The sequence below is a fragment of the Centruroides sculpturatus genome, unplaced genomic scaffold, assembly GCF_000671375.1.
Source record: "Centruroides sculpturatus isolate CEXI.00-Female unplaced genomic scaffold, Cexi_2.0 scaffold319, whole genome shotgun sequence".
NCBI lineage: Eukaryota > Metazoa > Arthropoda > Arachnida > Scorpiones > Buthidae > Centruroides > Centruroides sculpturatus.
The window spans coordinates 86,872-99,651 of NW_019384636.1; the positions used below are offsets into that span (position 1 = coordinate 86,872).

General features: G+C 32.1%; 1 protein-coding gene across 1 annotated transcript in view; it reads right to left on the reverse strand.

Moving 5' to 3' along the window:
- Positions 1–12,780, reverse strand: part of LOC111625861 (syntaxin-binding protein 5-like) — a 181,612-nt gene that overhangs the window by 70,891 nt on the left and 97,941 nt on the right. The window contains exon 3 of the mRNA XM_023369101.1: positions 484–565. Within this exon, the coding sequence (XP_023224869.1) occupies positions 484–565 (82 nt within the window). The remainder of the gene's footprint in view (positions 1–483; positions 566–12,780) is intronic.

Below are 12,780 nucleotides of genomic sequence, written 5' to 3' on the forward strand. Positions count from 1 at the left end.
TTTTTTTTTTTTTTTTTTTGAACAAATAAAATGTATAGAATGTATAGAGTGTATAGAAAAAAATTATATATATATATATTTTATTTTACAAATAGGGCTTGCTAATAGGCCAAAGGAATCTGCTCTACTCCAGGCCTCATATTAGTTCTCGACAGCCTGGCTACAGATATAAACAAACCTTGTTTATAAGCACATAGCTTATAAACAAGGAAGCCATTTCTAACATATTGTAATAACATGATTTGACTTTGCTTTTCTTAAAAATCAGATTATGAACTTTTTATTACCTCTTGTATCAATATTTTCATATACTAATCTTACAAAATAAAACTGATTCCTATCACACATGCATAACTTTTTGATCACCATGTATTATCATCAAATAATGATTTTAAACATTCTAATATAATTTTATTTTAAATAATTTCAACTACTGTTTTAAATTTCATCAAAAAATTATAAATTTAATTTTTTTTAACTTACCTCATTGACAAGGAAGCTAATTTGAATAACAGCAGTATCTAACAAGTGCTGCACATGACAATCTACTCCAGGCCGACCAAATCTATGTAAAATGTTAAAGAAATTAACAGATCTACATTATATTAATGTATAAAACAAATTACTCTGCCTGTCATATTTTTTAATCATTTGTCATGTTAACAGAAATAATCTAAGATTCTTGAAATCTGTTAAAATATTAATTATAACCAGACAACAAAAATGCCAGTGAATCTTTCACAATTGCAATCATTATAAGTAATATTTGTTGATTTTATTTTTTATCAATTATATAGACTTTTAACTAATTATTTAGTTTAAAAACCAGCTATCATTAACATTTAACAATATCAATTGTGTTTAAAAAATTTGACATCAGATCAAACTAAATAAAATAATTCTATGTGTAGTGTCCTTATAATCCAAAAAAATGATTCTTGGTAGACGACCAAACAGCAATTGGTTAGGAAAACATTACGGTTTATTGGTACAACCACACAAATGACAATAATTGTCAAATTAATAAAAACAATATAAAAGTTTTACATTTAGAAAAATACCCATATAAAAAGAAATTTAAAGAACACATTAAAATCAAAAAACACCCTAAAGATAACTTAATTAATACTGTAATGACAAAACTTTATTATTTACTTTTAGCGAACAAAAATGAACAGTAGTAATACTTGATTGTTAATAAATCATAATTTAAACCTAATTTTAATTGTTACCTGAAACAAAAAATTTTTGTTTTTAAATGTTAAAGAATCATTTTAAGAATTGGGAATCAGCATAAATTTCTCTCGATCCAATATCGATTGTAATTGCTCGCCCCCATCACTAATAAACATGCTAACAAATAATGCAGAAACTATTCAAAAAAACAAATTAAATTATCAGCACTTTTGGTATTGATATAGCTTTTAGAATTACTAATAAACTGGAATTTTTATTGAAAGCTAGTAAAATCTACCGAGTTTTAAATCTAAAAATAAAAAATTTTTTTAAAAATGTACAGAAGATATAAATAATGCTTCATGTGAAGCAGAAACCAATGACTTGGTTTAATATCTTAAAAACATAATAAATTTTCTAATCTGGTAAATGAATCTACGGATATTGGTAACTTTAAAAAGTTTAGCTGTACTTGTGCAATATTAGAAAAATAAAGTGAAAACTCACCTTCTAGAACTGTTTTAAACAGATGTACGAAATTTACAACAAATATACAGTACATGATACTTAAAATAGCCGTTTTTGATAAACACACAAAGATATTTTGTTTTGACTTTTTCACTAAGATTTCCTGTTTTTGCTAATCGAAACCACACCAGTACAATAAGTCTTATTAATAAACAAGGTCCAAGTAGACAAAAATACAAACAGAAATTGATGTTTATATCTACATTTCTGAACATGCTAAAAAATTAGAAATTAACTGAAATCCAGATTTTTTCAGAAAAAACAGGAAATGCTTAAATTTTCAATTACAAGGATAACCTAAGAAATTCTGAATGGATGCCTAAAGAACTGCAGAATATCTATACTAAAGCATCTCTCTTATTTTTAAAACTAGATTTAAAATTATTTAACATTCTATTTCAAAACAGAAAACTTATTAGAAGTACTATTTTACAAATAGGGCTTGCTATATAGAATTTTAATAGAATAATTAAGTATATTTAGGAAAAAAAAATTATATATGTACAGGCCTATATACTGTATATAATTTTGTAACAATTGTGTCAAAATTTTATTAAAAGTAAACTAATATTTTATATGAAGATATAACAACTAATATTTTATATGAAGATATAATAGCCTTCAATATTGTTTTTACCTCTACATAAATTGTGTGTGGGGTCGGTCTGCCGATTTATTAGAAAAAATACCTCAAAATGGAAAAGATATAGGTTTATAAAAAAAACTTTATAGTTTTACATTACAGGTGCTGTCAAATTACAGAAGAGATTACCTGAGAGTATATTTAAATACATGATATTTTTCAATCCTAAAATTGCATTTAATAAAAGTTTGGGTGAAATAAATGTAAAATTTAACAGATAAAAAAGACTTCTAGACAAGCAAAATATAGTACACTAGCAGACCCCACCACGCGTTGTTGTGGCTCAAAATGTACCTATTATAAATGTATAACACTTCCCCGTGGGGAGAGGGGAATTTTTCGAAAAATCCCTTAGTGTACATTTTCTTGACGTACCCTATTAAAATGCAATCAAAAACGCAAAAAACCGCATCTGAAATAGTATAAATCAGTGTTTCTTAACGGGAACGATATCTCCCCATGTGGGCGTTTTTCCATGTTCAGAGGGCGATTAGCAACAATTTATATTTTGGGGTCAAAAAACAATTTTCAGGGCTATATAGTAAAACATTATATTAAGAATAATTAGATATTTTATTCGTTATATCTTACAATAGTTAAACAAATAACATTATACTAGTCACTATTCTATTCAATGCAGTACGAATTTGGCATTAGCCTTGTCCCTCGGAATCGGAACTTTGTAGTGAAGGGGGCAATACTACGTAACCGTTTTATTGAAGGGGCGATACTACGTCAAAGGGGGCGACGTTTCGTTAGAGGTTGAGAAACACTGGTATAAGTAGAAGCAGAGTACTTTACGGTAAGCCTTAATCCTGTCGATCTCCCCCCGGGGGATTTTGGCATGTATATTATATAAAGACAAGTACGTATTCGAATGCAACGTTGTGTCAAAATTTCAAAGGAATCGGTAGGAACAAACGAACATTACATTTTTATTTATATAGATAGATAGAAGATGATCTGCTTTACTTCGTTTTCACAGAAAAGCAAACTTAGGGCGTCGTACTCGTAGCGCCATCTGTTGACACAAAAGCCTTAACCTAGATTATATATTTTAATTTATATGAATGTTTAACGGAATAATATACAGACTATGTCCACCCTGAGGTTCCATTCTAAATATTGGTGAAAGAATTTTTGAAATCGGATGAGTAGTTTCGGAGATTACCTGCTGCAAACAAACATACAAACATTACCTCTTTATAATATTAGTACTGTATAGATAAAACTGAAATTTGAGTAGAGAAATTACCCAATATGTTTAGTAATGATGAAATTATTAAACTGAACTTTTCAGTGGTGAATGAGAGGTGTATTAATGTAGCATCAAGGAAACATTTGATAATACTGATAATACCAAACGTATATAGAAGTAGATAAGGAAAAGGGGGCTGCTTATGAATGTGGTTTTGAGTCTTTTGTTATGGCTCGGGTTCCTTTTTCTTTGCAGTTTTTTTTTATTTGTTATTTTTTTATTTTTGATGTGGAAATTGTGTGTAAATTGGCTAAATTAATTCTTATTTTACCACAATCAAACGTGTAAGCTGAAAGAATATTGTTTCAGATACAAAAGCAAAACGGCGTAAAAGAATTACGGGACATTCCAATTTTCAACGCGAGTGTTAAATGTTGAAGTCAACAATTTGACGTCATCAACGACGTTCCAATTCGAGTAGGAAGTGCTTAGTTCCTATAATTTCATTCTCAGCAAGATGGATTCCATTCAAATGTCTTACCAATTCCCCACAATTCATTGGAAAGTAGCAGTCAGCATATCTGCTGAGTGCTGAGTGTGTTGAGACAGCGCTGACAACAGCGCCATTTCAACATTGAAAAAACGAACGACTTTTAACGAATGTTGAGATCAGCGCCGAGTCAGCGTTGAAAATTGGAATGTCCCGAATGCGAAGGATAACGTGCATGCTGGTTCTAAATCAGTTACAGTTAGGAACTTGCGTAGGAGTAACTTAAGTAACCTAAATTAAGAAAGAACAGGTATAGATGACTTAGCTCTATTGGATATTGTACGATCTATTGAAGAAGTGTACGATCGTGCATGCAAAAAAGAAAAAAAAAAAGGTCGACAGGTTGCGCGCCACACGTCAGTGTAAACAGACTAACATGGCAGAATTGAGTGCGAGTTCTTTCGCTGTTAAAATAGTGTAATTTTGTAAAAATATCTGCAAGAACATTGTTTCATTGTAATTTCACAATTTCTACGAAATTCCCGGACAAAATTAATAGTTCACCCGGACAGTGAGTCAATTCTCGGACTGTCCGGATGAAAACCGACGGGTGGTAACACTATTAGTGACAACTCATTAAATGTAGTTTGTATTTTGCAAACCATTTTACAAGATAAGAAAATGCAAAATTTGAAAAGAATGATATAAAATTGCACAATAGTGCGATGTATTCTTTCGAAAAATAATGTGTGTTCTATAGTAACGTCGTTTATGCTCACAATAAAGAAATTTATTTTTAAAAAATTATTTCTAATCCTAAAACGCAATGATACAGCAAAATAAAAGAAAGTTATTTTGTTTGGTTTATTTTTAAAAATCGAAAGAGGGTGTTTTAGAGTTTAAAAAAAATTTATTGACGCTGTGTAGAGATTTCTTAATTTCAGGGGTTCGTAACACTGCAAAGTAGTTAGTTTACTTCGTGACGAAAATGGCGTTCGTCGATATTACGCCTAATATTTCTAAATTCAAGTTAGTGTGTAAATTGTGGACTAAAAAGTGAAATAACAAACAACTACTGATGTGAAATAACCTGTAAAAACTCACTTCAGATTTCATTAGCAACATTTATAGTCTCATTTTTATAAAATCAATTTGTAAACGGTTGGTCCAGCGAATGTTAGAATAATGATGGCGTCATTCTCGTTTAACTCGTTATTTATGAATGCATCATGAGTCTTAAAACAGTATTGAAAACTATATGAGACGAAATAAAATTTACTATACCTAAGTACTTTCATTTCTCAAATTTATCATATTTTACGCAGTTTTCAACGTCGATCTGTATTAAAACTGTTGCGGTATATTAATATAGTATAGTACTAGAGTAACTTTCGAAATACAATCATTGTATGGATTTACTGTATTCGTAATGTTTTTTTTTCTATTTTGTTCTATAAGTATTATTTTATTATTTATTTTTATTTTATTTATTACTTATTTTAAACGAACCAATCCTTTTTCACAATCACACAGTTCATTTGTGAATTCAATTATAAAATCTAAAACAAAAATAACCTGTTAAAAACTAAAGCATAAATAATTCTATTTCATACTCTCCTACCGAAATATCCCGCTAGATTTGTTTTAAAATTTAATAAATGTGTTTATAAACTAACCATTAGCAAAAGATGATAAGTTTTAATGAGTGAATTATTCCTATTTTAGTTGATTTGATTAAAAAAAACTGTTAAGTAAATATTTTAGTGTATTTAAAATTTTTAAATTATTTTACAGAAATATATTTTTACAAATTCCAAATAAAAAAAGCTCATAGATAAAAAAAATATATAAACATTCTACATTTTGCTATTTAGATATCGTCCTACTAAATTAAACAGTTGAAATATGAGCACTAATGTTTTTAGTTTTAATGACTCAATATCTCATTGAGAGACTGCATCTGACTTCGTAATTTTAGAATAAATGAAGAGGAAATTCGCTACTTTCATTTTAACGAACATCGTAAAAATTTGTAATAAATTTGTTCCTAAATTTCAGCATAGATAGTCTCGATTACTGAATTCGTTCAGAATTTACGAATAATTTAATAATTTTTACTGATAACTAATTAATGTAAATGACTGAAAAAATATTTCTTTTAATAATCTTTATTACTCAAATTATAAAATTCTAAGTGTATATATATTACAATAAACTTGAATATACTTTAAAAAGTAATAAAAAGTTTAAATTATAAAATTCTATAAAACATTAATAAAATTAACCTGAAAGAAATTCACTACAATCTTGCTAATCCGGCCATTTATACCAGATTTACGAGAATAAGTACTGAATTAACTTAAAACCCATCTAAAGTCAACGAATGAAGTGGCCTGTCGCACACTTCAGTACTTATTCTGTTCTGAAGTAGACGAGAAATTAATATAGCGCGTTGGCATGCGATGCTGGACATAGAAATGAAACTCGAGTAAATAAGAAAACAGGATATGCGATATAACTAACATTTTCATGGAAACGGAAGAGCATAGGAGATCATACAGAGAATATGTCGGATAATTGAAAACGGATTATTAGGGGCAAGATTAGCAAGAGCGTACTGTCGTAAATCTGTTCTGCTCAGAGGATAGGAAGAGTATACTGTATTAAATATTTTTTATAGTTTATAATTTATTATTTCAAATTTAAAAAATACAAATCATTTTATCTTAAAAATGCCCTTTTAAACGTGATTGACCATAAATAAGAATAAGTGAAAATTTTAAATCATTCAAAAGTATGTACTATACAATTAATAAATCATATAATGCTTGTGTTATGATGGCGGTTAATAGAATACACTATTTCATTCAGTATTTCTTACAAACATATTAACCTGTCTATAAAATTATATTAAAAGAAAATCGATGATTGATTATACTATTATAAATAATGTTTTCTTAAAATCTCTAAAAAAAAATTAAGAAGTCTGAAAGAATTTCATTTTATATAAATTAATCTATAAACACTGACGAGTAATTTAAATTTTTTAAAATTCATCAACAGAAATTAATTTTATTTGTGTTATTCCTTTGCCGTTCAATAAATATATTTAATTTATTATATTAAACATTATACATAAATAATTTTGATCGTGCAAATTAATATAAATTATGTGTAATCTCTAAATAACTATACAAATAGGTTTAATTCTGTTCATAATTATTAGAAATCGAAAGCTTCGTAAAATCTCATCTATATATGAATACTATAAATACTATATATGAATACAATTGTTGATATAAAAACTTCTAATATATACAATGATTGCCAAAAAGATATAAAGTCAGTCCCAAAAGTAAGTGTACTGATGTTTCGTTTAATGATTGTACAGCTTAACACATCATTAATTGGTATTTTTATGTTGCTAGATATCTTAGCAGCATATATAAATCTGTTTCAAGTTGATCGTTAATTCAAGCGTGCACAATCTCTGTGTAAGTAATATTTTAACATATCGTTACATTTGAAATGGAAAAAAATCTCGAACAACGTTATGTTCTGAAAGTTTTGTATGAAACTCAAGAAAGTTGCAACAGACACATTTTCAGATTTAACTGAAGCTTATGGAGATGCCACTTTATCGAGAAGCATGGTATTTAGATGGCACAAAGATCTAGGGTAAAAACGATGATTATCGTTTTTTTCGATAACTGTGGAATTGTGTACAAAGAATTTTTACCTCCAGGACAGACAGTTAATCAGGCCTTCTACAAAGACGTCTTGGAATGACTTCGAAAACGGGTTAAGCAAGTCCGCAGGAACATTGCAGAAGATTGAATCCTGCACCATGATAATGCGTCTGCTCACACAGCACTACCAATTCTAGTTTTTATCCAAGAAAAATTCCCCACACTCCCACAACTTCCCTACAGCCCGGACCTAGCTCCATGCGACTTCTATCTTTTCCCTAAGATAAAATCCAAGTTGAAAGGTCATCATTTCGGGATAGTGGAAAACATCAAAAAAGTTGTAATTGACGAACTAAACACTCTTACGGAAAACGACTTCAAGTACTGCTATGACCAGTAAAAAAAAACTTTGGTGACCTCGCAATGGTCGTACTTTGAAGGAGATAATTTGTAGTTTGATGTAACTCTTTGTGTACTTTGAAATAAAAAATCAGTATACTTACTTTCGGGACAGATCGAGTATGCTCTCAGATAGGCCTACTGTCGGAGGAAAAATGACAGTTCTAGATTTGGTCGCGAGGTAATATTCTCACTTCCTGTATAGTGTCGAGTCTATCATTGTTGTTTTGATATGTCTTGCAGTGCGTGATCTCTAAACAAATACCTACATGTTGGAAAGTCGTTATCCTAACTTGTAATTTTCTACCTTCAATGCACTCTAGTTTATGTATTGTTAATGAACCTATAAAAATTACTATAATTGCGTACAATGAACACACAAGTTACAATAGGCTGCAATTATGTCAAATATGTTATAGAACCTCCTGACTCATTTCATTAGTTAGAGGAGTTATCTCAAAGCTGATTTAAGGAAGACTTACTTTGAAACATTTACACGTTGGGTTGCTTGAATGGCAAACTCCACAGAACGATACAAGCACTTACACATATGGCTGGACAATAAAAGGAACCTGCATCATTGAAGTCCTTGTCCCCTAGTGTTGACTGCATATTTAAGCTTTTTTTTCACTTCTTGAAAGATTTAATTCTTTTTATATATCCAGGAACAAACGAGGATTCTTTGGCACATGAAAGAATAAACCTAGATTTTTGTTGGAGGTAGCAGAGCACTGAGGTAAAAAATTGGATGAAATGTTTATATGACTATTTTTTAGTACACGCAAATCTATCAACGTATTAGAGATCCGTAGACCAACGTGTAGAAGTTTAAGCAATAGTTCACCTACAGCTTAAGATATGAAAGCATTTATCAACTACTGTATTTTTACACTATCATAATTTTAATAGCAAATTAAAATAATGTATGTACTTGTTTCTAATTTCAGCATACAAAAAGTATATTGTTTAATTGAATAAAAAATAAACTTTGTATCAAACAGCCTGTTGTAAAAAGCGTGTTTGAGCAACTTCTGCAGGTTCTTTAACAATACATAAACTTCATAAAATAAGTTGAAAGTAAAATTACTTACAAGTTACAATAATGATTTTCCAACGTGTTGTAGGTACAGTACTTGTGTAGAGATCATACACTATCAAATGTGGAAAAACAGCAATGATAGAATAAAAAACACTAAACAGGAAGTGGAGCATACCTAGAACATCGCCTAGCGATCAAATCTAGAATTGTTCGTTTTTTCCCTCCTAGTGAAGATCTTAGTGATGTTCTTTCCCAACTCCGTCTCGTTGAGTTGGTTTCCATGTGTATCACGATTCGATGTAGTGATCTAGGTTCGATGGAAAGCACACCTCCACACTCAAATTGATAATATTTACAGTTTATTTACAGATTCTATATGTAGAAGGTACAAATTCGAAAACATAATATATATATATATATATATATACATACAGGATAACAATGCGTGGTAACTCACGTACTAGCTTTGGTTTAAAAGTTTCTGGAAACTTTTAAACTTTGAAAAGGCCTCAGTCAGCTTGTGGAGTTGGCTAAACTGCACGGTCCGTCCAGTCTCTGCACTAACCCGTCCCTGAGATGTTTACCAGAGGAGAACACTATACGCTCAGCGGGCTTTCCAAGTGCCTGAGACTACCGTGTACCAGTCTCTTGCCCTTCTCTCCTCCTCTCTCGTTCGCCCTGCAATTTAAGGGTTTTTTGGACGGGGACTTCCGACCAATCACAACCCTTTCTTGCCCGAACAGCTTACACTCGGTTCCGCCATCATCCGACGAGAGTGAAGCTTACATAAACGTCCGCCACTTGTTTACATTCAGTTGTTTACCATATGGCAAATGGTCTAACGTCTGACTACAGGTGGGGACAATTGACAAAGCCGGCGCTTTCTTTGTTTTCCCTCTGTTTACAAGTCAACACCTTACAAGTGGTAGTACCCGACCGCACGTGGATCCAATTGACAAGGTCGCGCCTCTTTTGTTTCCACTCTGCTAAAAGGTCAATACTTTACACTCCTATTGTCTGATTATTGCAAAATCTCGATACACAGCTATGTCTCAGATAGTATGTAAATAATTATATTGTAGTCTTATTGCATGCCAAGAAATGTCACAACAGTACCTTAAAATCGCTACCCAGTATCTTACAAAAGCTTGCAGAAACTCAGTTTTCAGAATTTTCAGTATTCCTGATGTTTGAAGGTTTTCGAATATATACCAGACATGTCTGATACACGAGGATAATTGTTGTGTCCGTAAAGTAAACGACTCTTGTTAATTAACATATATAATTAACTTTATTATAATCAAACGTAACTTTGTGCCTACAGATCTCTGTCACCACAGCTAACGCACAACTTACCAGAGACAAAGGAACACGACAAAGGTCAAAAGATACAGGGTCGCCTAACTAGGTCAAGGGGCAATTCGGTGTGGGTAAATCCTCTGGAGGCATAATGTCTGACTATGTTACAACGCAGCCCAAACATTACACACAGCTGACTAAATGTGAGAAAGGTCACACTGGGCTGAAGGAAGCAAGATAGTAGTTTCACTGAATTGCCCATCATAAGACCCGGTCTGACCTGATTATGAAACAGTGGATACATGAGGACAGATTTACATGGAAATCGGGCTTTTAGTGCCCTAGACATCAGGAGAATGATTATCTCACTGTGAGACAAACATACATAGCTGCAACGGCGTCTTTGTCCATCATCCAGCGACAGGTGAAAAGTAGAAGAACCCTTGTTACAGCACCCTGTAATGTATTGTTCTTATTGGAAGAAGACTAGTTGGGACAAATCTGCATGCACTACAACTGTTACATGCCCTAAGTCCATCGTCGGATTCGGATGACAGAAAAACAGAGCTAAAACCAACAGTGTATCGTTTCTAGTGATAAATCCCAGTTCTGTTTGGTAACGAATGATCACCGTATTAGAATGTGGAAGACCACTGGTGAATGCTTCAACCTCATCCTTACTGTTGAGTGGAATACTGTCCCCATTGTTAGCGTGCTAGTCTGGTAAGCAATCTCATAATAGTCAGTCAGCTCTGCCAATAGTGCAAGGGACATCGACACAATAGCGGTACGTTCAGAAAATCCTGTACCTTCATGTTGCCTTTAATGGCAGGATTGCAGACAGACAGTTTCAATTGAGATAATACTCAGCCACTACATATAGAATTTCCCATTAATGTCTGCATCACATTGGCACACTTCCTTGACCTGTCTGGTCAATTTGTCGCCCATCGAACATATGTGGGACTAGAGATGATGCCAGCTTCAGCTTTACTAGTGTAAGGTATAACTATCCCTCCAGATCCATCTATGTTCAAATCTGTTGTACAATAGCATATGGTACTGCATGTCTTTGAGCTACCATAACACTGCATGTATTTGAGCTTCTTGCAAGATACTAAAGATTCTGTAGAGCTGTTGGTGCTCCCTCCTCTATATGCATTGTTGTGGGTTTGTTGAACATTAGAAAATTTCAGGATGTCAGAGTATTTTTTCTTCAGAGAACAAACTCTGAACACGTGAGGAATTTTAACCTTTTTTCCGTGGACAAGTATGTGACTATTAGACAAGACAAGAGGCAGCCGTCGAATTTCGCTACTAAAATAAGTTTATTTTCTTAAGGATTTATATTTGTATTACATCGCGCTCGTTCTGGTGCATAACATACACAAGTTTATTGGCCATGTATTTTTCGAGTGTGATTTTTGAAGGCCTTGAGTTGATAAATACCTGATTCACAAGGATAATGTTTAAATGGACCAAACGATGGCGTGTTTGGACAGCAAGTCCAAATGGAAGAGGATAAAAGCAACAGAGATCAGATGCATATCAACTACAGATAACGGTGGAAAGAAGCAAGCACAACTGCAAGCACTCCACTCACATTTCTGTTCTCACAAGTCAGTGCTGGAGTTTTTTCTCCTTGTTTCTCCTCCTTGGCGACCGTGTTGTAAATATATTCGGCGCCGTATCGATACTCTTCCTTTTGACTGTATTTTCGATTGTTAGTAAAGGTCCGCGAGGTTCCATAAGATTGATCCATGAAATCTCCGTTCCAGGTATAAATTTTACCACTTTCTCTCTCGCTCTCTCATTACAGTATTGTTTAACTATAATCTTACAATCCGTTTACAAATTCAACTCGATAATTTTTTCACGTTTTTTTTCGGATTAAAGTTCCGTTTCGCGCAACATGCCTAATTTCTTTTTCTAAGTGATTCTCGAACATTATGTCGTCAACTTAAGTCAGCAAATTGACGAACTCCAACCAATGTTCCCTCTAAGCTGCGCGGCCGCGCACTGCTCAAATTGTTGCCGCGCACGAGAATTTATGTGCCGCGCAGGCGAGCATGCACATCGATTTGAATTGTTGTTTACTTATTTCTCACTCTGTCTGCACCATGATTATTGCTACGTATATTTCGATTAAACACATTAAATCATTGACAAGAGATGATAATTTGTATAAAAGCATGTTTTTAAATGAATTTTAATCTCTACTTTATAATTAATTATTTTAATTTTTATAGAAAAAAATAAGATTTTATATATACATGCTCAGAATTTTTTTTTTTTTTTTTTTTTCAATAGAAGCGAGTC